We start from the raw sequence: 24,103 nt of genomic DNA on the forward strand, positions 1-24,103 counted from the left end.
CAAACAGACCTTATAAAATGGTGAAGGAGCAGTCACTGCGAGCATCTTGAGTGTTGGTGGCAACACTGTGCTACCTACAGGTGCTTGTGAAATGGAACCAAAGAACTCCAAGCACTGCAAAGCCTCGGAAAATCCTGCTAGTCACTCTGCATGCTTTTAAGACAGCATCTTGATTAAAACTGGAAAATTTAAAGAAAACACCGCTTCTTAGGAGGAGCACTCAACTATGAATTCTACGATTTATTACAATACAATACTACTTAGTAGAATTTTGAGTCTTTTATAACCAAAATAAATTCATAAAAGAGTACAATTATAAGCACATCTATATGGAAAGAAAACTAATGCAAAATACTTAATTCACAAAGTTCTTCAGAAACAGTTCAGCTGATCCAAGCACAATTCAAGAAATCTTCTGTACTTTTTGTATGTGAGGTATCTTACACAAATGGAGATCTAGTTAATCTTCTAGTTTTCTCTAATGAAACTTATGGGAATCTGATCAGGTTTTTAGATTAAATGGTGGCATTTCAAAGCCTCTCACTGAAGATACCATCCTGAATTAAAACAAGGTATCATTTGACACTGGCTGCAAACGTCTTCATTTGGTATCAGACACAGTAAGTCTGTTGCCGTTTTGCTTTAATGTAGGTTTAAACACCCTAAAAAATAAATCTCCTGCTAATACGCCAGAAGAAACAGTGATGAACCACATTCTCCTGAAAGCCGGTTAGGGTACCTTGTTTCTCTCTAGTGGCAGGTGTCCCTGCCCATGGCAGGGGGTTGGAACTAGATGATCTTGAAGGTCCTTTCTGGACCATTCTACGATTCTCATCTGCCTTTATTTTCTCGAGCCTGCAAGTTGTTAAAAAGGGCTCTGTGCACTCCAGAGAAACAACGTGGAGTTTAACACTTGAATAGTTACTCTCAATGCTGCACTCGTACCAACAGAGGAGAAAGAAGACGGAAGAAAAAGGTCTGCAACAAGAAGGCATGAGGCCAAGACTGGTGAGATTTGAAGCCTGATTTTCACACGCACCTGCAGCTCCCACTGGCTTCGGTGGAGGCCCTGGATGTTCAACATCTTTGTTTTAAAGACCCTGAAGCCGCTTTCCTGATTGTGCCCTGTGTTACCATCTTCAGTAAACCACCGCGTTTATGCATAAATTTCCTGACTACAGAACGGAATCAGTTCTACTTTAATCCAGAAAAAAAGAGATTACATCTTGGAAAACTTATCTAAACAGCACTATAAATGCATCCATTTTGGTTTGGCAAGGCAAGGCTGGAAGAGGTTTAAAGGCTGGCACCTCTCACTTAATAACACACTGGAATTGCTCTCCTTCAGACATGATCGTCTTAGGGAAGCAAAAACCTCGCTCACCACTCCCAAAACCTACGGCTTTCATGAAGAAAAATCTGGTAGGCAGAAGAGAACAGATCCTGCAGGAGAAACGCTGCCCGACAAGCGAGCGGCTGCCTGACCAAGAGAACAGGGTATCGCAGGCGGCCGCAGCCCGCCAGCATCGCCCCACGTCAGCCCAGAGACGACAACTGCCGCTCCAAAACCATCTCCCACAAGTGTGTGCTTGTGAACTGATGGCACTGGACGGACCAATTTTCTGACTTCACCCAGCTGACTATCTGTGAGCATGTAATAGAAAAAAATTAATATCACTGTTTCCTACCTTTTCAACGAGATGTTATAAAAACCACCACGTAAGCCCTGATGAGCCTAAGCAGTTCTTTTTGGCATCACATTAGCTTAATTGACAGTAAAAATGCAGATGAGCTAAGCAGATTAAAAAATAAGAACGACCAACAAGCAATCTGCTTGTCCAAATCATTTTTTGTAATTACTGTACTACTCTCTTGTAGCGTGCAGTGTTTAAAGAACTGCTATTGCTGTATTCATGGAAATTTAACCTTTGCCTAATAAACTGCCAGCTAAAAACTTACGAAAACCTTACCCAAACCCCACGTTACCCACCGGATGGCCAACTGTTGGTTGTACAGCACATGACATTTAAGATCACAAGCACAGGACAGAATGCAATTTCACAAGTTACTAAAACGCAGGCAAGTGCAGTAGAAGAGGAATTTTGCTTACTTTGGTTCGCCTATCTTGACACCCGGGTGTTGTGTGTAGGCATGGGAGTGTGTGCTGGGAGCAGATTTAAATGCCATGGGACAGATAGGACACTTGTAAAAGACTTCACAGTGAGAACCTTGAATGTGAGACTTGAGTGCCGCCACGTCAGAGTAAACAACATTGCAATGCACGCAGCTGCAAAAAGAGTGGAAAAGAGTCAGTTCAGCCAAGCCCAAAGCAGTACTGAAAGAAATGGAATAAACACTGATTTTCAAGCAAGTGGAAGAGATAAACATACATATACAACTGGATAAAACTACGTTATCCTGTCAATTTAAACAACCCCGTAAGAATCAACATAAACAGAGATCTGCGTATCAGAAAGTTAAGAAAAAAGAATTTTCCCAAGTTTAATTTGAAAATCTGAGAGATATGAAGTCAGAACATGTTTTTATGGCATTACAACAAAACAGACAGAAGGGCTGACAGAGAAATATTCTATTGATTGCAAAAAGAACACTTAAATCCTCTGCAAATTTGTAAAGAGATTTTACAAAATGCACTTTTATCACATGCAGTGGATTGTAAAAGGTACGTCACAGCAATTTAGAAACTACTACCAAAATGGAAAACCAGTAAGGAGAAACATTTCCACCATTTCCTTGCTCAGATTTAATGCAGACAAACTGGTAATGATTTTCTGCACATGTAATCAAATCAGCGCTTAGATTTAAAATCAAAAAAAGAGTAATTTAAACTCAGGAGAACTAAGCTGAATCTCTACAATCAGATCAATCTATCAGATTGGAATTCTGAAAATATTTTTTAAAAACATACTTCTGCTGTGTCGAAAATTTGCGACCTTTCCGCATTTATTCTAAAATGAAATGATTAAAAGAGTGAATTAATATTAGTACGTAAGAATTTCTATACACAATAGTCCTTTTTAGAGCCATACATCTCCAGCACTAAATGCTACCAAGTAAGTCCAAGAACATACTGCAATAAGCAATTGCAAAATAACCTGTTACATGAACAAATTTCTTATTGACCAGTATTTTGCAGTAAGAGTTTTACAATCTAAACATAGGTCTCTGTCCTTCCAAAATCTTAATATTGGCATCTATCACGGTAGTATGATTCTTGTCAGGTAAATGTCAGATCTTTTCTTGGTCCTGTTTCAATGCCCTGCTGACAGCAATAAAGCAGGAAATACAGTGACACGTTGCATTCAAGAATCCCGTCTTCCTTTTAAAATGTATCACCTTTGAATTTTATGAAATGTCACCCTTTCTTTTCTGAGCACTTAATCTATATTCTTAATACAATTAATCAAGACTATCTAGTTTCACCAATGCTTTTTAAGGCAAATGGTCCTTGACTTTTTTTGTCTGTTAACATCTTCTTTGCTCACACAGAGATGAAGATTTCTTCACCGTGGCACAAAGCACGGTCCTCTCTTTAACAGCTCTACTCCTGAGGTGTCACCAAAAAAGAGTGGGGTCTCATCACTCGCCTTGCCCTCCCATCCCGCCTGGACTTCGTTCTCCAGTGATGCGACATAATAAATGATCCTCAGCATCCACCACTGTATGTTAAAACAGTTCTTCAGGACCAAGCCTGCCTTTCCTGGACAGCTACACCAGCTTTCTTGTTTTCAACTTGAAGGATGCAAATAAACCTAAGGTTGAAATTTTCAGCTGATTTCGCTCAGACAACTGGCCTGAATCGCCAGAACCAGACTGAACTCCGTCACAGAGGTCCTCTGGAAAGGCCAGACAGGTTGTGCTGTTCCTCAAGTGAACGCACCACAGTGATAAGGAGATGCTAAGGAATCTAAGAAGGAAGACATTAATTTTCCCAGATACTGCTTTTCTTTGCCTAGGTATTTTTGGTTCAGTCTCATCACATACAGAAATTCTGACTGAGCATGACATGAGATGTTTACGATATATATAACTGAAAAGTTACTTCTAGTTCAGATTCACAGTGAAGGATTTGTAAGTCTTCTGGTGCTACTGGTGCAGGCCAGGAGCCCCTGAGGACGATTCTGTTTACAAAGCCAAGAGACACGGACTAGAGGGAAGCGAAGTAAAGCGGAGGTAGAGATGTAAGAAACCGAGGACGAGACAGACTACAGCTTGGGAGCGAAGAGTAGGAGAGAAGAACCCAAAGAAAGGCAAAGAGCTGAGAGCTGTGTCAGGCCACGGGTTCGGTCTGGAAAGAGAGTGCCACAGCAGCTGGCTCGATGCGGTAAAAACGCCTTCCTCCCTTAGTGGAAGATTTCACAGCCATCCTCGTAAATGAGCTTGTGGCACCCGAAGGGGAAGAAGCTGCCTACTGCTACGATTTTAAACCGCCCTTCTCCAGTCAGACAAGATGAAGTGGAAATGTTTCAGGAGCGCTGGGCAAAGCTCGGCTGTACGAGTTGCTCTTCTGATCTCCTGCTGTGCTGCCTGACATTCAGTGTGAGTAGAATTCTAAAATAAAACAATTTTTCAAGCCTTTCAAAACTTAACATTTCCATGAAATGCCTCTGATCCCCATTTTCTCAGTGAGTTGCCATTAGAGGGAAACATAACAATAAAAGGGAAGCGGAAGAGTAACAAAGAAGAACCAAAAGACCAGGCTGTTTGAATGCGAAAGGAGATTTTTGAGCAATGTAAAGCTGAGGAATCTTGACTTCCCACAGAACAGGTGCAGTATGCCCATCGGCATCTCCATAATAAATCCTGGCAGTAAATACTGAAAATGACTGTTCTATCGGAGAGAGCAATCTAAAATTCAGTGTTTTGAAAAAACTCAGGTTTTTTTAAGAACCTGAAATTAAGAAAATACATCTGAATTCTCTAACCTTATTAACTCTGAAGTCCTGAATCTGACATTTTATGGCTGGATGAGATTAGCCAATATTCTGATTTAATAACATACAAAAGCGGATGCCCAAAACAAAGCAGAATCCTAATGTGGTATTTATTCCAAAATTTGTAGTACTAATAGTATTGTTGCCATGACAACCTTAAACCCATGAAGCTATATTCTACAAACAATGCTTATGAAAATGGAAAATCACTTTTAAAAGCATAAATTACACATAAATTGACAACAAAAGTAATCATTATACTGACCGAAAACCAACTCTTCGGGTATAATGCAGGCAGTTCTTAGTGACATGAGTCTGGAAGTGGACAGATCTGCAGATTGCTCCACATTCAGGACACGTGTATGGAGATTTATGCTGATGAATTCTCTGGTGTGATGCAAAACTGCACTGGTTAGGAAGCAGCATCTGGCAGATATTGCATGTCTTCTAAACGATAAACCAAAATAGATGAAACAAAAGGTTTGGTTCAGCTACAGGTAACGTCTTATGTCAAACACTGCAATATATCAAACAAAAGGTTAAATGTTATGACTGTGACGTGAACCAGAAGTAGGCAAGTGCTCAACGCAGCCCCTGCCGACAGATCTTGTCGGACAGAGGTGGCAGGGATCGGCAACTAGACACGCTGGCATTCCGGGCCACGCCGACACAGCAAAGCTCTTTCATACACCACTGACCATGGGCGATGCCCGCTGGGTTACGTAAGCTGTGCTTGGGTGCCTCACGAGACTACCTTCCTAGTGCAGGGGGCCTAAGTGCACCTCGAGAATCAAAAATACGGGTTTTCACTCGGTGCACCACATAAAGTAAACCAAACCAAACCCACCAAAAATACCGATCCTTGCTCCTGATGAATGCTAATGGTAATATCTGTAATACCAATAAAATGGAGTATTATCAGGCAGAAAGTGCACAGATAATTTCAAAATATATTTCTCAGGCTAGGCTACATCATCTGCATTACATCAACATACTGTGCCTCTGAGTAAATCTAGAGACACACAAAATATTTACAAAGCTTTTTTTTTGCAGGGTGATCTTTCTACATGTGGGAGTAACTTATGAAACGAACTCTTTTCTTGTCTTTTGCAATACAAAAATAACTAAAAAAAAATCTTCGGCTACATGTTGCCCATATGCCAGATCAGAATCACTGAAATTCTTTGGGTGCTTTGTGCCATTTTTGGGATTAAATGCAACTGATGCAACCCGCTGTAAACAGGCTGCACTTCTGCTCGCAGTTGCTTTCTATCACTGGAGGGCACGAAGAGCCAAACTCATAAAAGCAGTGCAGAAAATGTTTCATTTACAGTAACAATACATCTCTCAAATCTCTGAGCAGACAGCTGACATCCGGTATGGAGCTACGCCTCTTTGACTGTGATCGTGGAAGCTGCTTCACTGACTTCAGCAGAAGCACTCATGGTCTCAAAGTCAAGCACAAATACAAGTTTTTGCAGAACAGGACTTCACCTCATTTCCTCAGACTTGGCTTTGTAAGGCTTTTCAAATTACTGCTATTATTTCCTATGACTTGAGACTTATCTCACCAACGACTTAGGAAGATTTAAAAACAAAATCAAGACTCCTTTGTGACATGGGCATTTTTTTTAACATGTGATTTGCACATTTTTAGAAATGTTATCTGTAAGAGTCTTGCTGATGTAGTAATGTGTATGTTTTGCAAGAGTATAGAACAAAACAAGATCTCCAGAGCTGCATTATAATTTATTTACTAACCTATGAATGAAGAAATCCTGAAATAAATAATTTAGAAATAATAGTTTCTTACTAAAAGACAGGTGCTTCACAAAAAGTCATCCCCTTCTTTCAATTTAGGCAACTCTCCTTTAAATCTCATTTAAAACCCAGTAATATCCAGGTGATATAATAGCAAAATCAAAGCTACCATTGTAGAAGAAATAGTACGGTGTTACAAATAGCCTTCATAGTAGCCTTACTCGTACTGGCTACTACGCTAGGAAAAAAATAACCTGTTCCCATTTAATCAACAGGAGACAAACACTAACTCCAAAGATGGAAGGAAAAAGCCTTTGTAGTCACGACAAAAAATGATTTTTTTTTTCAAACAGAACACCGTTTAATATCAAGATCTAAAGTAATTTCTTAATTGCCTTAGCATTTTTACCATATTATTGATATTCTAGGAAGAAGTGTATTTTTGTCTTACAATCTGTGCACTCCATTTTTTTCCCAAATAGCTTAATCTAAATGCTTTTTTTGAGGGCACATGCAAATACTTTTACTCGTTTTATAAAACCAGTAATTTTAAGTAGAAACATTAACAGGAAACATCTCGTGGTCACACGCACAGAAGAAAGAAGTGTATTTTCACACGGTTCACTGTGAATATGTACTTTGTGAACACGGTGGCCTGGTCTGTTTGAACACAGCCCCCATCCAAACAGAGTTCTCAAATGCCCTGACGACAGCACGATGGCGAAATGCAAAACGCTAAAGTAGAGCAAGTCAGGGAAAGAAAATCTATTTTCTCAATTTCAGGTTCAATATTAGCACTACTGTCAGCCTAAGGGAGAGCGGATAGCACGGGTACACACGGATACACTTACTCCCCTTGCGGAAGGCTTTGCCTGAGCTTAACCACCTGCGGGGATCTGGAAACGCCATCCTGACCAGAGCCTTTGTGACACGGCACGTCTGAAACTGCCTTCAGACACACCGAAATATTCCTTTTGAAACGCTGAACGGGCGTCCTCAATCGACCGGGCAGCTGCGGCCAGGGCCAGCACCTTCACCGCTCCAACGCTGAACAGAACTGGTTTGGGATGTCAGCCTGGTCGTGGCTCAGGCTGAGCGGCAAAACTCGGACTAACCACAGCTCTGCTTGGGACGTGCCTGCCACATTTACTCGGCTTCAGCACCATTCCTACCATCTATCTCTTGCCATTTATGCGTTCGTAAGCAGCAATATAATACTGGAGAATCTGGGGTATTATTTGATTACGTAAGAAAACAGCAAAACAGAACTTCTTCCAATAACAGAAACACACGGGGTTTTCACAGTCCTTCCAAAGCCCTTCGGCTGCAGCACCGCGAAAGGAGGAAGAGCCACACAACGTCCCAACCCCAACTACATGTCTCTCTCTCTGGTTTTGCAACAAGCAGCCTGCACGAGCCGCCTGTAACGCCAGCAGCTCAGACTGACGCAAAATGCCAGCAACGCCACGTGCTAAGGCCTCTGGTTTGCTGTTTTGGTGAGTACAGTAAAATGTTTAATTGTCACTCATTACAGTAGAAGGAGAAGAATCTACTGTGAAATTCTGAAATTCAGCATGTTTGCTTACCATTTTGTTTTGGGCTTAAGGTGGCATTAACTTCGAGTTCTCTCATTCCAACCCATACCAAAACAAAACACAGTTTGTGAAAATCATCACCTGCCTGCATTTGAAGTCAAAGTTTCAGAAAAAAAAAGGGTTAGAAGAAAAAACGGTGGAGGTGGAAAATAAAGATACACAAGAACTGTAAGTATGAAGGGAAATGAGCTATGCAGTTTCCATGGGAGCTATATGCTTATATAATAAGACCAACATTAATTAGTTCAGGTTTGCTACTTTTTTTTCCCATTAAGTAGAAGAGAGTTTCACTCAGTCAGGAAACCTGTCAGTGAGTGGTTTCGTTCCTTTTAACAGGAATATTAATGCAAGTAAAATACTACAGAAAGTTAATACCTTTACAGGGAACATCTTTTAATTGCTAGGGCTCCTTCACTACTGTTTATTTTAAAAGAAACACTCTACTTTCGTAACAGGAATTTAAGAAGAACAAGAAGTAGCAGCTACTTATTGCTCAGGCTCATTGAGAACGTAAACCAGTACACGATTCCCATTTCAAGAGCAGTTACGTGGGCACTAGAAAGAATGGTAAGCTTCAAACAATAACGTTTTTCCTATTGTTTGCAAAATCCAAATATTTATTTTCATTCTTTCTTCCTTCATCCCAGAGCTAAAATATAAATGTCATCTAACTTTCCTGTCTCCTTCCCCTCAAATACCAGTAGTTTTACAACAAAAAGCCAGTGCCAAGAACTAAGAAGGAAAACAGAAGTCAGAGTATTTCTTGTTCAGATTTTTCCAGGGGTAACATATAATGCAAAAGCACTAAAATGTTTATTTATAAAGACCTACACAGAGATTTTCTTCAGCAAACACTACCCTTGCAGCAATGCTTGGGACAAAAAATGGACAAAAAGGTAACAAAAAGAAAGCAGGATGAGTTGCTCTCACTAAAGTAACTGCTGAGTTAAGCAGTTTCCACGCTGGGCATTTCAGTATAGCTACAACACTGGAGTATGCAATAAACAGTAATGTAAAAAAACCAGCACAGAACTGGAAACTGCTGCTTGATCCATGAAAAGGACTAAGAAAAAGATTTGGTTCATTTTTAAGAGGATATTTCAAAGGACATTTAAAACTCTGTTTATTAAGAGTGTTCTTTTAAAATGGAACAGCATGAAAACAGCTTTTCCTCCAGTGCTTTGCAGCAACAAGGCTGTTGTTGTTGTTTTTAAAACCTGGAAACCCACGGCCTCGGGAGCAGGTAGGAAGGCCTTGCTCGTACAGCGGCGTTAGAAGGGAGCACGTTCCCAACAAGACGCGCGCGCAGCGGCAGGCGGTGGGCAATGCTGGCTGCGTTCGGTGCCTCCACGAGCCTTCCTCCCTGAGCAGCGCTATCTGCGCACCCACACTTATCTTCCCACCTAACTGCCGCCGTATTTGGACACTCTGCGAAGATCTCAGTCGCTTTCCTGCAGCGCATCACCAGGGCAAACCATATGTACAGCACATGCACAGACAGCAAGCTCGGCAGCGACCGGGCAAAAGCGCCAGGCGGAGGTAGCAGGAAAGGGCAAAAGGTGTTTCTACAAATCTGCTTAGTTTACCTGTCCGTGCAAAAAAGGCCCCCACAGAAAGGGAGTACATGGCTTTTCTGTCTTGTTTGTGCTCTCTGTTTCTCATTTTATCCCTGCCTCACCCTCCCAGCCTGTTCTCAGTATATCTGTCTGTCTCTCATCCACTGGCTTTATCTCGGTGCCTTCTTAATCGCTTGATTTTACAGTATGGAGAACAACAGGCTTTTCACAATGACTACTGGATCTTATCATACCAAACGGTAACTAACGGACCTATTATGGAAAAAAATCTAACACCAATAAGCACCAGCGAAGGAGCGAGCTAAAAAACTATCACTGAGTGTGAAGTAACTCAGGAGCTGGTGCAGAACACACTCATGGTCAGCTGTTAGCTACTGTTCAAAACTGCAGCAAGGTCCAAGGACGGGACACACTTGCCAACTTCTGCCAACAACTTACACAAACTCACTTCAGGCAGGCAATTCTGTAGTAGCTCACGCATGGAAATTCACTCACGTGGCATTTCACTGTGGATCCAGGCAATTCCAGCCTGGCACTGCGAGCCGGTTAGTAAAGTAGGAGCTGAGGCAGGGCCACATAATCCGCATAGTCACGATTATTTCCACATTCAAATCTCTTTACATTACTATCTGCAGTGGCGGGCACAGTGTAACCCCTTTGCGGCCACGGAACAGGTCTTGAGTTTGGTAAACAGATTCTGACAGGAACCTGTCTGCAATTCTGTGACTTGTGGGTTTTTTTCCTAACCGCAGGACTTAAAAACCTTTGCCCTGCACATTGCTGCGTGATTCCCAGGCATATTCCTGGGGCATTCCTGTCTTGATCAGTCTGAGTGTGTTCGCAGGATTTCAGCTTCCCACACAGCAAGAAGCAGCAACACCAAGCTCAGCTGAATGCTTTGAAACACACGAGAATCCCTTTTAATTGGCACACCCCAACAGAAATCCAACCAGAGCATTTAATTAACGATCTTAAGGATTATAAAATGCATCGCACACTGATGAATATTAACTTTTATTGAATGACGTGTTGCTTTCAGATTAGGCCACATACATTCGTGAAGAATTTTTAAAACTGGTTTGTAAGTGTCACTCATTAGCGACTGGAGGAGGAAAGGAAAACCGACACGAATAAACAACGGGTCACACAGCAAGAAACACATGCCAGCGCGCACTTCGCTTCTGTTTAAGACAGAGCAGAAGCAACCAGCATGCGGATCCTTTCCAGAGAATCAGTGTGCCATTTGCTCATTGCCTGGAGTCCCTGTAGGCAAGAGGAATGCCGAGCTCGCTTACAGGGCTATGTGCAAATCATCAATATTGAAGACAAGTAAAGAATGAATCACTTAAATGTATCATTCTGATTGAACAGGTAGGCTGTTAATGAGGGTGCCAATTAAGTGGATTCCGCAGAATAGTCAAATTCCAAAGCACAGAAAGAATCATTAAAAGTTCTCAGTAAAGAATTAGTTTCAGTATTATAGTGTTCAGTTGTAACAAAACTACTGCTAAATTTTAGTAAAAATATACAGTGTCAATTTCAGACTTCAGGGCCTAAAATCCAAAACCTAAGAACTTTTGTTTTAAAAATGCTGACATCACTACGGAAGTGTTGGCAAGATGTTTTGTGGGTTTTGTTTACACTTTTCATTGCAGAGGTTCAGATAATTAACAGCTAAGTGAACATAAAAACATATCCAAACAATCAAAGCTTATAGACGAAACATTGGAATTTAAACATATGATACTCTACTTGTCCACTTGTGTCTGCAGCCTGCTGGAAGTGAGTGGCAAGAGATGTCTCATCCTGGAAAACTTCATTGCACTCCAAACACTTTAGACTATGTCTACAGAGTTTCGATGGATCTTCGTCCAGCGGCATAGCTGGAACGACAGGTGTGCTCGCCGGGGCCGATATTACCGTCCCAGTTATGCCAGACTGGATCTTCGTCACCGTGTGCGTGCCAGCTCCCACAGGGCTCTGGAGCACAGACGCAGCAGTATTGCTTGCAGGAGATGCTATCATTTGATCTGCTGGGACTGGTTTTAAAATCAGGTGTGAACACTGCATTACAACTCCTTTTTCCTTGTGTCCACGAGCATGGGAAAGAAGACTGCACTTGTTGTAGAAAACTAAATTCTTTGTGCAATGGTTACACGTCACTTCAATGCGCACGCTCCTCCTGTCGTAATGCTGCGTCAGGCTCTTCTCGAGCGCAAACGAGTCGCCGCACTCCAGACACTTGTAACCTCGCGTGGGTAACGTTATCCCAGCATTGGCGGGGGGACTGAGGTTTGGGATGTAAACTGGTACAGGATTGACACTGCTCAGCACCTTATTGAACGCTTCCACTACGGAACTTTGTAGAGATGACACCACCTGGACTCGAGACACTTTTTTAGAAGGCTGTGAGGCTGCTGCAGAAATTATTGCCTGCTTGATTTGTTGCTGAGGTTTCGTTAGCACTTGGCGGAGTTCAGAGGTGGTTTGAGCACCTTGAGGCAGAAGATTAAGGTTGGCAAGATGGACCGTCTTTGGCACAAGTTTAGCACTGGCAAGGCTTGACGCTGGCACCACAACAGTCTGCTGCTGAATAGCATTGGCAGCTTTGATGATGGCGCTACTGGCGCTCTGCACCGAAGCAGCAGATATTACAGTGGCTTTCACCGTAGTGTTGTTAGCGAGCTTCAAATTAATCACTTGTGACCCTGCTGTTTTAACCGCTGAAACGGGGAGGAAGGCAGTAGCCACCGGTTTGATAGTGACCTGTTTCGGCCCAAGTTCTGCAGATGCAACTGCGTTGGTGACAACCGTGGACTGGAGAGGAGCTCTAGGAGGAGAGGAAAGAACAGCAGCAGAGGTTGGTGAGGACAGGAGAGATGTCATGGAAGTCACCATAGCAGCAGTCTGCTCTGGCTTTTTACCAGAGTCCAAATCAACTTCTGGCAACACTCTCGTAACAGTTCTTTTGATCTCCCCAGAAGAAGTCTTGATGGTTTTTATGCGAACTTTAGGAATTGCTGGTGTTGACCCTGCAGGAGAAGACGGAGACCCCTTGCTACTGTTTTCACTTGAGACACTTCTGGGACTGTCGGGCGGTTTGACAGATGGCTTTTTAGCACCATCGATGAGACTCTGAGATTCGGGCGATTTTTCAATAGCCCGAGGACTTTCACTCATATCTTTCGGTAACGGAGAAGATTCTCCCGAATTAGACTGTAAATCTTTACTGGTATCTGTAGCTGCCTTTTTAGCACTCAGTGCTGCAATTGCAGCAATGCACGAGGAAAGCTTTGCTGAGGACTTTGCTTTGGACTGTGAAATGCTGGCAAGATTTGTTTCGCTTTTTTCAGTACTCAGTTTTCCATCAAGTACCCTGTTTTCAAGAAGCTTCTCAGAATTGTCTTTTAGCAATTTGTCCTCTGTTTTTCGAGCTTTAAAAGGCTCATAGACACTTAAATTCATGGAGTTTGTCTCTGTCTCTCGTTTGGCAACTTTATTTTTATCTATACTACTTGAAACTGGGATTCCAGATTTAATAAAGTTCTCCCCTCCAAGTGCCTTTAGTTTGTCATATTCCTGCTGAGAAACAGATCCTGCCAAGACATTTGCTCTGAAGTTTGCACGCATCTCCTCTTTATCCGGGGGGTCATCCACCTCAATTTTTTCATCGTCATCAAATTCTTCAGCACTTGATATTGGGCTAAACTGGTTGAAAGCCGAATCCTTCAGTGTAGTCTCAGAAGCTGACCCGTCATCTTTAAGTGACTTCCCTTCATCTTTGCTGTAACTATCAAGAGCTGATGACGTTAGAAAGCCATTATGCAAGCCATTGCCTGTGGAATGGTGGCCATCCTTGTCCACTCCTTCAGAAGAATCAACAGTACGCACATTTTTCACAATGACACTCACACCAACATCAGATGATGATGGGGCATGAGAGTCTTCATCTGTGTGAGCGTTTTGTTTTATGTGGCTTTCATGGTCATCGTGTCCAGATTCAATAGCTGCTTTTGGATCAACCATGTCTGGTATGTCGAAGGCTGCAAGAAGGTCATCGAAATCTGGGGTCTTCATATCCCCCATGGTCATGTATTTGACTGTAAGCAAATCTGTAAAACAAGCAGAGTCATCATCTCAGTATTTTAAGCTCTAATCGCAGAGTCTTACACCAAGTAAGTGTATGTTCACACATACCATGCAAAAAAGGAGTTATTTCACTTCTGATGTAGTATTTTCAGAAATCACACATTACAGAACAGTGTTCCAATGCAAGTGTACAGTCAAATTATTACACCAAGAGCTACAGCAATCCGTCAGCTTCGCAGACTGTAACCTGGTCACTTCATTCTGAGCACAAATTTCTCTTCAGTGACTTTCTTCCCATCCCCTCTCCTACACTCCCTCTTGCCCTCTCCCACGTATGCTGCAATTACAGGGGGATACCCAGACTCTCAGGAAAACAACGTGAGGCACTTGCAATTCCCGCTAAGTCTGGATTTTCCTTGATGTTTGCATTACCATCCTGATGAAGACGGTTAACAAATGTGTTTCTACCAACAGTTCAAGGCTGCTGCACTGTTTTCTATAAATGAAACTGCTTTGTAAGAATTATGGAGTAAGTGTCTCCCAGTGTTCACTATGCTGTTTTTCTGCAACTCTAATGAAGGATCTGCTGTATCTACACTACTCTTGACAGGTGTCTCACCTACTTTAAAGATCTCCCATAACAGAGCTTGCACAACCTCCAATGTAACTTATTCCAGTCATTCACAATTTTCACTGTTCTAAGTTTCCTGCTGCATAATCCGAATCTTTCTTGATGCAACCTGAATGAACTACACGTGGTTCCATTCGCCCACTCTCTTTGCAACAGGGCTTTACTCTGAGACCATTATCTCCCTTCAATCTTCTCCTTTTTAGGCTTTTAGATCAACATAGGATCTTTAGGTTTTTCTTTCCCCTCACAGATAATGTTTTCCAGATCCTATGCTTTTTGTTTGCCACTGGTCTCTACTGTTGTTTTTTTTCCTTCCAGTTCCCAAGCCAAACAGGTAACTCAAAACTGAAACTTTACAAATGCTGTGTAAAAAGAAAAACTAACTTTGAGTAGGCTTTTAGATTTAAATCTCACTATGACGTTTGCTTTTTTCCACAGACGTTTCAACAACACACAAAGGTGTGCAGAGGAATCACTTGTAGAGAACTACAAAAAAAAAACAGTTACAGAAAGCACAGACAGACACTTGTTCATTCTCTTTCGTGACGACGCACAGGTATGATCTGTATTGTTGTGACAGAGCTGTTCTTATCAGACTTGTTGTTCAGTGATGATCAGCCCAAAGTCAGTATTCGAGAAGATACTTAACCAAATAAACGTTACTGTTAGGAAGCGCCCGTTTAGGAAGCGTCCTGTGTGTCCTCCTGCCTTTGTGTTGGCACTAAAGGACTGGAAAACATTCTTATCCTATAGCTCAATGCTCTGTCTCCAGGATCAGTTAACACAGGCCATCAGAGAACCCCAGTGCGACTGGCCAGTCAGTGCTCCCCAAGCTCCCTGTATCGGCTCAGACGTGCAAGAAGCTGCATGCCCCACGGAGAAGGCCTGTTGGAAGGCACTTGCCAATGGAGATGCATCCTACAACTTCTGTAGCTCACTTCCTCCTCTCAGCTCATTATCTTGAGCTCTGGAGAGAAGCTACCTGCTGACTGCTGAATTCAGCTGTAACAATGCTAAGAAAAACTAATCAAAACGCCTGTGCTTAAATGCACATTTTTATGCATATCATTATCAACATGGGCAGCACTCTGACTGCTCCTCAGAAAGGGGCAGTCTATCCAAATGGCGTAATCCCTTTGCCTGACAACATCTCTGAGACTTACGTATTCATTGGCTACCTGGAAGTCGTTAGGGACTCTAGGAAAGGCAGCTGAGGAAAATTTCTCACTGATACTGGAATACACACAGACATTTCATGTAATACCTTCAAACAAATATGTAATAGTTTTGAAAATTGTTTACATGGTCCACTTAATGGTTTTGTTGCTTTGTCTGACTTATTAACTCCTTTTCATTACATCGAGTTCTTCTGCAGAGCTGAACTCAGCATGTGATTCTCTAGAAAATGTGAGTATATGATTGCAACTGATGAATTTACTCTCTTAATTAACTCATAATTCCTTTACTTAATGGACAATATATAGTAGCCTATCATGGTAAATGCTCATTATCAAGACTTCACTGCTTTGGTAAAGCATATGGTTATAGCCCATACTTATCAGACATAAGATTGTTTCATAATGCCTGTAATTCTGGTTTTATTGTGTATTTGTTTAATTATAAGATTTTAAAATCCATTTATTCAAAAGCAAGTTTCCAGCCCTCATGCATTTAAAACTAGTAATGGAGATAAAATGAACATAAATATTTAAGGAAAGAGACTAGGCACGCACCCAGTACAGCTCCACTCTCCTGCAGTGTGATCAGAAGCGAACCCAGCGCGTTCAGCACACGTGGCCGCAGATGCCTTCCTACACCGAAGCAAGATGATTACCACACTTGGGCACCCTTCTGCAGGCCTGGATTATTAGTCTACCCTCTGCCTGAAGGATCTCAAGATCTTGTGAAAGGGTCACAATTACAAAGGCAGTTATCTAATTAATAAAAAAATACATACGTAATACCAAAACTACAAGGAAAGCTCTTGTAAGAATTAAATGGAAAAGATTCCAGACACCAAAATGTATCAAATCCACCTAAAATCACACAAACAGAGCCTCAATTGACACAGTGTTTAATGATTCAAGATCCTAATTATTTGCCCTGATTGTACATCTGTCCATAGGTGTCTTTTAATAGTTATACACTCAAAAAGAACTAGACAGTCTTCCTAGTCTAAAACGTCCTCTAATTACGTATACTGTAGTTTAATTAACATTTAGCAATAGCAATAAATGAAATAAAGGCCCACTTACACAGTACTTTATCCAAGTGTGTTTAAGAGCAAAACTGCTTTTGAAGTGCTGAGAGCAAAGCACAGCGTCTCCAAAGAGACACACGAAGGTGTAAAAATCAGAGGGCGGCCACGAAGATGCTCTTCAGAATGGAACTGAGAAACATTCCACCAGGTGTGGAATCCAGGATATGTAATCCAGGATACATTCCTCAGACTAAACAAACAAAAACATATTTAAAGAAACTTGCAAGACTCCACCTCCTCAAACATTTTTGTCCAAAACAGAATTTTTTTCATTTTTAGTTTCTAAATAATAGAAACAAAATTCCCCTCCAAACAGGGGAATGCTAACTTGAAGCACGTATTAGGAAGAAAAATGGACAGATGACACAATAAATTCAACACCTCCACTTTTGTATGTACTTCCAACCCTAACCATTCCATGATTCTACTCATCTAAAGAGTCAGTTCTTCCATTTATTGACTCTGTCCAAAATACTATTTCATTTTCAGATGACAGTCTTCCTTTGCAACACTTCTTTCCCTTCCCACGGACTAGTTCCGTTTCCTGCCTCTCCACCTGACTGATGTTTACCAGGAGAACGCCAGGAAAAGCCGATCACTTTTGTCATAAGATTTGCAACCTCTAGGGTGCTTGAATTACTTGAGAGAAGTTACTAAAGAAATTCAGTTTCTATAAAAAATCAAGCCTTACATTGCTTGCTGATTGTTCTGTGATAAAGGCAAGTAAAAAGGAAAAAATCTCTGGATACAGCCAACAGGAATGACACAGCTGGAGAGCCACCGAGCAGCGAGCTGCAATGCTTCCGGGTTCTGCTTTTACAATGGTGGGTGACAGGACTTCTGAGAAGATACCAGTGAGCCTTAAAAACTTAAGAGAGGAGACTGACTATACTTACTTCACGGTTCCCACTAATGTCTTTGGTGACAACACTCACCCCTACGTGTGCACCAACATCTTAATGAAACATAAGGTGCAAATTAAGTTCTGGAGGATAAACTAAGGTTGCCTTTTTTGTGTTCATGCTTTGTTCAAAGCACGTGTGCATGACCTTCTACATTCTTCTTTCTTTGGAAATGCATCTCCTGAAATAAGAGCTTCCTATGAACAGCAGGAAGAAAACGGCACAAATTTAGCCAAAGGAAGACACCCCTCAACTGCTGCACTGTCTTACTTTTCCCAGTGAGCCTTTATACTCCAGTTCATCTGATAACACATTCCAGCGAAGCATTCACTTGGGTAATGATGTCAAAACAAGCAGCAGTCCATAATAACTCTCTACTGACAGCAGAAGCAGCAACTGGGACAAGAATTTGATGCTACACCCATGAGAAACAGTTAAGTCCTTGTAAACCTTCTGACGCCTTCGTATCCTGGCTGTTACGGTGGAAAGCCTAAGGATGTATTCAAAGACTTTAAAGGCCGATGTTTGGAAAAAGCGAAAAACATCTGCAAGATGTAGTGCATCCGGGAGCTTCTGCCCTATTATCAGGGATTCCAGAAACCATTTTGAAATACTGCCTCCCTACAGAAACTATCTGTGCAGGTGTGAGGAAGGCTCAAATATGCAATGACACAAGTACCAACCAAGGAAATATCAGGGCTGAGAAGTAAACAGCTGCTTCCGAAGGATTAGCAACGGCAGTTTTGGGTTACTACATGCAATTCCTGTCACTCGTCCTCAAGCCCTGTATCTATACCCATTCCAGGTGGAGGGACTCTAGCATAAAAGCTTTTTTAAAAAACTATTTCCTGTATTGTTATGCCAAGAAATTCCATCAGGTAGAGGTGACTTTAGCGATTCAATCAGAATTACAGCAATATATGTAATAACATTAGGCCTACGACATGGATTATGAGCTCTTCATTAGTTATTAAACATGTATTAGTAATTATGACTGACTCACACTTGTGATTACTTTCTTGGAAAGCTAAGTAACTCCAAGCAAGACAAAAGCAATATGCTAATTCTACCAGCAAGCCTGCAGGAAATGAGAACCACATCTCAAATCACAACTTGGTGTGGTTTGAAATCCTCGGCAGGCAAGGAGGATATGCAAGAGGCCGCTTTAACCACAGTCAGCAACGTCCATCATATTCACATAAAACACAGGTTCCTTTTTGCTTATCAAAGTTCCCATGGCTTGTTACTGCTGCAAAACTCCAGATGGATTCCTGCTTCCAGAAATAAAGCTTTCATAATAGGCAGCATTTTGATTCCTTAGGATAAAGGTCTCATTTACCATCCATAGTATCAATAAGGTCATGCCAGTCCTTATGTGAACATCTTTATGAAGAATGAGGTGTTTTTTACAGTTAAAATTTATACCAAGCAAGCTGCTATTTCAACATTACACACCCCATATTTATCTGCCTTTAAAAAAAAAAACAAAAGGAAAAGCCAATTTGTCTCCATGCACGAGCCTCAATGAGTAAGAGAAATCTGATTTGCACTTCTGGTTTTCTAAGAGAACATTCTACCAATTTTCTTCCTCCCTCCTCCCCCTCAAAAAAGCTTTGGAGGGTAAGTATTAGCCCAGTATTTCAAGTATTAAAATTCTTAGCTTTTTTTTTTCTCAATGCAGTAACCTTGCTGTTGACAGTTTCAGAAAAATTTCAAGATTTATTCTTTACTAGCCTAAAAAAGTTTTCAACAAGCATTTCTCAGAATTTCAGAATAGCTGAGGTTGGAAGGGACCTCTGAAACTCCAACTTCTCCGCTCAAAGCAGGGACAGCTACGGCAGGACCCTCAGGACGTTGTCCAGTCAGGTTTTGAGTATTTCCTAAGATGGAGACCCCAAAACCTCTCCAGGCAACAGGCTCCAGCGTTTCGCCACCCTCACAGCATCCAGCCCTACTCGCGTTCCCTTGCCTCACCACCCGCCTACCACGATATCGGGATGCACACCAGGAACAGAAGCAAGCTATGGATCAAACCACTGCCCGCGCGCTGCCAACCCGGAGCACGGGCCCAGCTCACGCCACGGCCAGGCGGAACATTTTGGAACTGGGACAGGGTCAGAAGCTGCACAAAGCTCAGCCAGCGGTTGTGATTTACAAGGCTGCCTCTGCAGCCTGTTTCCACAGCAGACGGTACCAGTTTGCACTTGACTTTGATCTACTTTCATGCAAGCTGTACAATTAAGATGCTATAAACAAATCTGGGTGCCGTAAGGCGGAAAAAACCCTACCACTTGAATGCCAACCTTTCCCGGCTGTTAATCCAAAACACTGTTCAGTCTCACACACAAAAGACAACCTTAGTTTTGAATAATCGCCAAACTATTTACAAAACTATAAAAAATTATGTAACCAACCCATTGCTCCACTCATCCATCTCATCCCAGAACGCTGCAGAAGCCCGTTAACCCGCACGCTGGCGGCAGGAGTTGTTTTGACGGAGCAAATGCTGAGAACAAACACGCGACAAACCACCAAAGCCAACGCGTTACCAAGCGTATTCTGCTGATTTGAATAAAAGTGCAGTTTGCTTGTAATTTTTTTACAGTATTTTAAACTTTTCAATTCAGGAGTGTCTTCCATACAAATTTTGGAAGTTCAAAGTCACATACACCAGGAATGAAAGCAACGGTAGCGTATTACACTTGGAATGGCAGGAGATGGAAGTTATGGAAAAAAACCCCAAGATACTGAAGGGCACTTGCATGGCGTTCCCAGCACACTGCTATAACCTGGCACACAGACAGACTTACGGCGCATGTGTACGCACACCGTCTTTTCCTGGAAAACAACATAATTTAGGAGTCCCCAGAGGCCATGAGGATGATCTTATCTCCATGCACAGAATGCAGATGCAGTTGCAGCCAGGCTAAAGCTCCAGAATGTTTGTTGACTTGTTTGCTATTAATTCACACAGGCAAAACTCTTTCCGTTCGCTTTGCCCACGAATTCCAGTTTGGAGCCTTAGGAACACAAGATCTCTGCAGAGGAGCCTCTTAGCCTTTACTGGAAGGTATGGCAAAGCGCTATCTGTGCGTACTGCTTAGCGGAGTTTTGCAGTTGTGGATTACCGAGCCAGGTCAAACCCACCAGTAAGATATCCCCAACAGAGCCTGAGTTGTTTTACAACGCTACCACTGTCTTCAAAACACATCCGTCCCCATCACTGATGGTAAAAGAGCCTTTGGCCTCTTTTCTGCCATATCCTGCGCCTGACGGTGGATCCTGCGGATCCGATCTGGCAAAAGATGAGCCCTTTCCCCTGCAATAGGTATGATTAAGTAAAGATGGTTCTTGACAATTTTTGTTTCTTTTCTTAAGCAAATTTCTGCAGGGTTTTTTTTGACAGCCAAAACAGAATTACTTGTGGTTTATGACTCCTCAGAAGCCTCAGCTCCTCCATTTTTGAACTTTCTTATTTTTTTGCAAAATGGGTGTCTCAAGCTCTCTTTAGGCAGGAGAAAACAGGAAAGGGAAGAGAAGGGGTATCTTCTGAAGTCTGCCCGTTACTCCTCTCCCACCACCACCGAACCATCTCCATCCAGCACAGAGAACCACCTGCAACTGGTTCGAAGTTCGCAATTATCAGCCTTTGGCAGGCAAAAGGAACAGGGATATTTCAACATGTGGGCAAGGTATCTCCTTTCCCACGCCATATGGAGCTGAACAGACCATCTCTACCTGCAGCTGGCCAAATGAAAACTACCTACACTTACCGAGAGATCCGGTTAAGGTTTCGGGCCTAGCAGCTTCCTGAATTTCTCCTGAAATGCAGATGAATTAATGAAAAGCAGGTAAATCCCCATACCATTATTTTTGCACGTGACTAAAAAATGAATTAGAAAAATGGCTTAATTTAGTACTTCTGTATCTAAAATGGGCTGGGACAGTAACGTGAATAACTCGGATGTACGACAATAATGAACAGAATTTCAGACTCCCAATTTAACACAAATTTCAATCACATTCTGAATGGCACTTGCTTCCTGCCTATTTCCTTTAACGTACTTTTTTTCCCCAGTGGATGGCAATTCTTGCAGGCGATCTTGGTGAGAGCACTGCGAGTCAGGCAGAGCTGCTGTGCCACACTGGCGACAACCAGGCCCTAAAACATCAGGGTCACGTTTTGGTTTTGGTTGTTTGTTTGTTGGCTTGTTTTAAACACGCATTCCCTGCCACCTGTACACATATTTGTATTTCGGCTCACATTCACACTTCTAAGAAAAACGAAGTTGGTTAATTCGTTCGAAAGACGCTTCGAACTTGACAAATCCTTACCCGTATTCTCCAGATCAAATACCCGAGATGAGCCTCAGTGCAAAATGAGATCACGACTGCTGATGCAGAGGACCAACCCTCTAGCATTAAGCAGCATTTTCTGCAGGAAAGCTGGCCTTCGTGCAAAAGCTTTCTGGTGAAATCCTGGTGAAGAGCAGTTACAAATACTATTAGACTAAAAAAATACAACTCACCAAGAACACCGCGGACTCCAGCATCTAATCGGGTTTCTCATCTTACAGCCTACAAAAATCTCTACAAATTCAAAACTCTCTTTTGCTAAAAGTAAAAATTCATAGTACAGATTGTGTTCAAAATTCCAAACAAAAGAGATACACTGAATTTCGTGACAATTCAAGAACTCACAATTTTAAAACTGCTTACTGCTCTGGTAGAGAGAAAAAAAAAAAAATCTAAGAGCTGCTCTCATGTAACATATGAATTTTAGCTGACACTTGGAGAAGAACATGCAGCAGCAATAGATACTATTCCTATCATGCAACAAGAACTCATGTCCACAAGCGTAATTTTGCTACCGATGTCTATAGTCAAATATAGAACCTCTGCATCCAAATTATGAAAAATCTGAGCAGAAATCAGCACAGTGATGTCAGACATTTTGCTCCACCACACAAGCTATTTACTGCCCTATCAAATCTCAGACACAACACATTGCAGCTGCATTAAAAACCACAAAACCATCATGTCAGGCTAAATATTAGCATGCTATTTTCACTTTTCTACAGTTAATACCCAAATACCTTACGTAATCTACTGCAGTCAGAAACGAAAAGGTTCTCTTGCATTGCCCCTCTCTGATGCAGGCACCCTGCCTGTCATCACACAACTCACCCAATATCCACAACCTCTCAAGGCTTTTAAGACTGTCTACTTTATTCTGCTGAGCACAGAGACACAGACCCTCCTGGCACACTAGAACAGAACACTTTCGGTGTTTTGCCTCCATGTTTATCTCGACTGTAGATTACCAAACCAGCTAACGGAGCTGCGACTGGCCAGAATTTTAAAGATCGTACTGGATAAGATTCTGGAGTTGCTGATTTCCTGTTATAGGAAGTAACAGTTCTAGCAAAAAAATCCCCAAGGCAAAACGTTCAGTGTTCCAGTGTGAAAGCTCTAACAGCCTTTGTTCTTCCCTTTGCTATATTTGCTACTGCTTTCTTCTCTCTCCCCCTCCCTCTCTCGGAATCCTTCAGCTTTCACTGTAAGATACAAACGCCAGCTCAAATCTAAGTACACATTTATTTTTCAGACGAGAGGAAAAAAAAATCCATTATCCGTTGCTTTGAGTTAAAAGTAGTCACCCCTCAGGAGCTGATGCACTGCCCATCCGGTTTCCTATTCTTATTTCATTACTGCACAATATTATAATTCCTGCCACTAATAACCCACTGGAGCTCCATCAAACCTCTAAAATACATCTTTCCACTTGGCTGCTGCAAAATCCTCCCCGGCTCACAACAGTTTAAGAAACACTACCCAAACCATTTATTTTATATGTTTTTTTTTCTGTGTAGGCTATATGAAGTACACAGTTACCAGTGAAGACCTTAATTCAGAATTAAGTCTTGGGTTACTCAGATACAGCCAAACAAGCAACCTTTAAGTAATTAAGACAGCAAATTCTGAATGTGCAATGCTGTAATACAACACAGAACAGTTCCCTGCCATGTGGCTCACAATTTATGACTGTCACTCAGAGGCCTATTCCGTATTGCTACATTGTGAAAAAACGTATATCTGGATATAAGATATTTCCGTGACAATACTGTATTTAGCTAAGATATCAGTAAGTCTTTACAAAGAACAGCTTTAATCCTATTAAAACTGGAGGAAGTTAATAGCATTTCTTTAGTAACACTTAAAACAACTGTCTCCTTACTAACGTGCCAAGTGTGCAATCAGGAGCCAGATTTACTTTTCACATACATGTACCTTCACGCTATCATTATATTCATACCCAAAACACCACATCTC

The 24,103-nt window shown here is 41.8% G+C and overlaps 1 protein-coding gene across 1 annotated transcript in view; it reads right to left on the reverse strand.

Moving 5' to 3' along the window:
* Positions 1–22,127, reverse strand: part of ZNF532 (zinc finger protein 532) — a 37,603-nt gene extending 15,476 nt beyond the window's left edge. The window contains exons 1-6 of the mRNA XM_086628968.1: positions 22,106–22,127; positions 21,544–21,591; positions 11,641–14,000; positions 5,221–5,402; positions 2,921–2,969; positions 2,111–2,325 (exon numbers count right to left, since the gene is read on the reverse strand). Coding sequence (XP_086485094.1) covers positions 2,111–2,325; positions 2,921–2,969; positions 5,221–5,402; positions 11,641–13,980 — 2,786 coding nt within the window. The 5' untranslated portion in view covers positions 13,981–14,000; positions 21,544–21,591; positions 22,106–22,127. The remainder of the gene's footprint in view (positions 1–2,110; positions 2,326–2,920; positions 2,970–5,220; positions 5,403–11,640; positions 14,001–21,543; positions 21,592–22,105) is intronic.
* Positions 22,128–24,103: the final 1,976 nt, after the last annotated feature.

This window comes from Tauraco erythrolophus, chromosome Z (assembly GCF_009769465.1).
Source record: "Tauraco erythrolophus isolate bTauEry1 chromosome Z, bTauEry1.pri, whole genome shotgun sequence".
NCBI lineage: Eukaryota > Metazoa > Chordata > Aves > Musophagiformes > Musophagidae > Tauraco > Tauraco erythrolophus.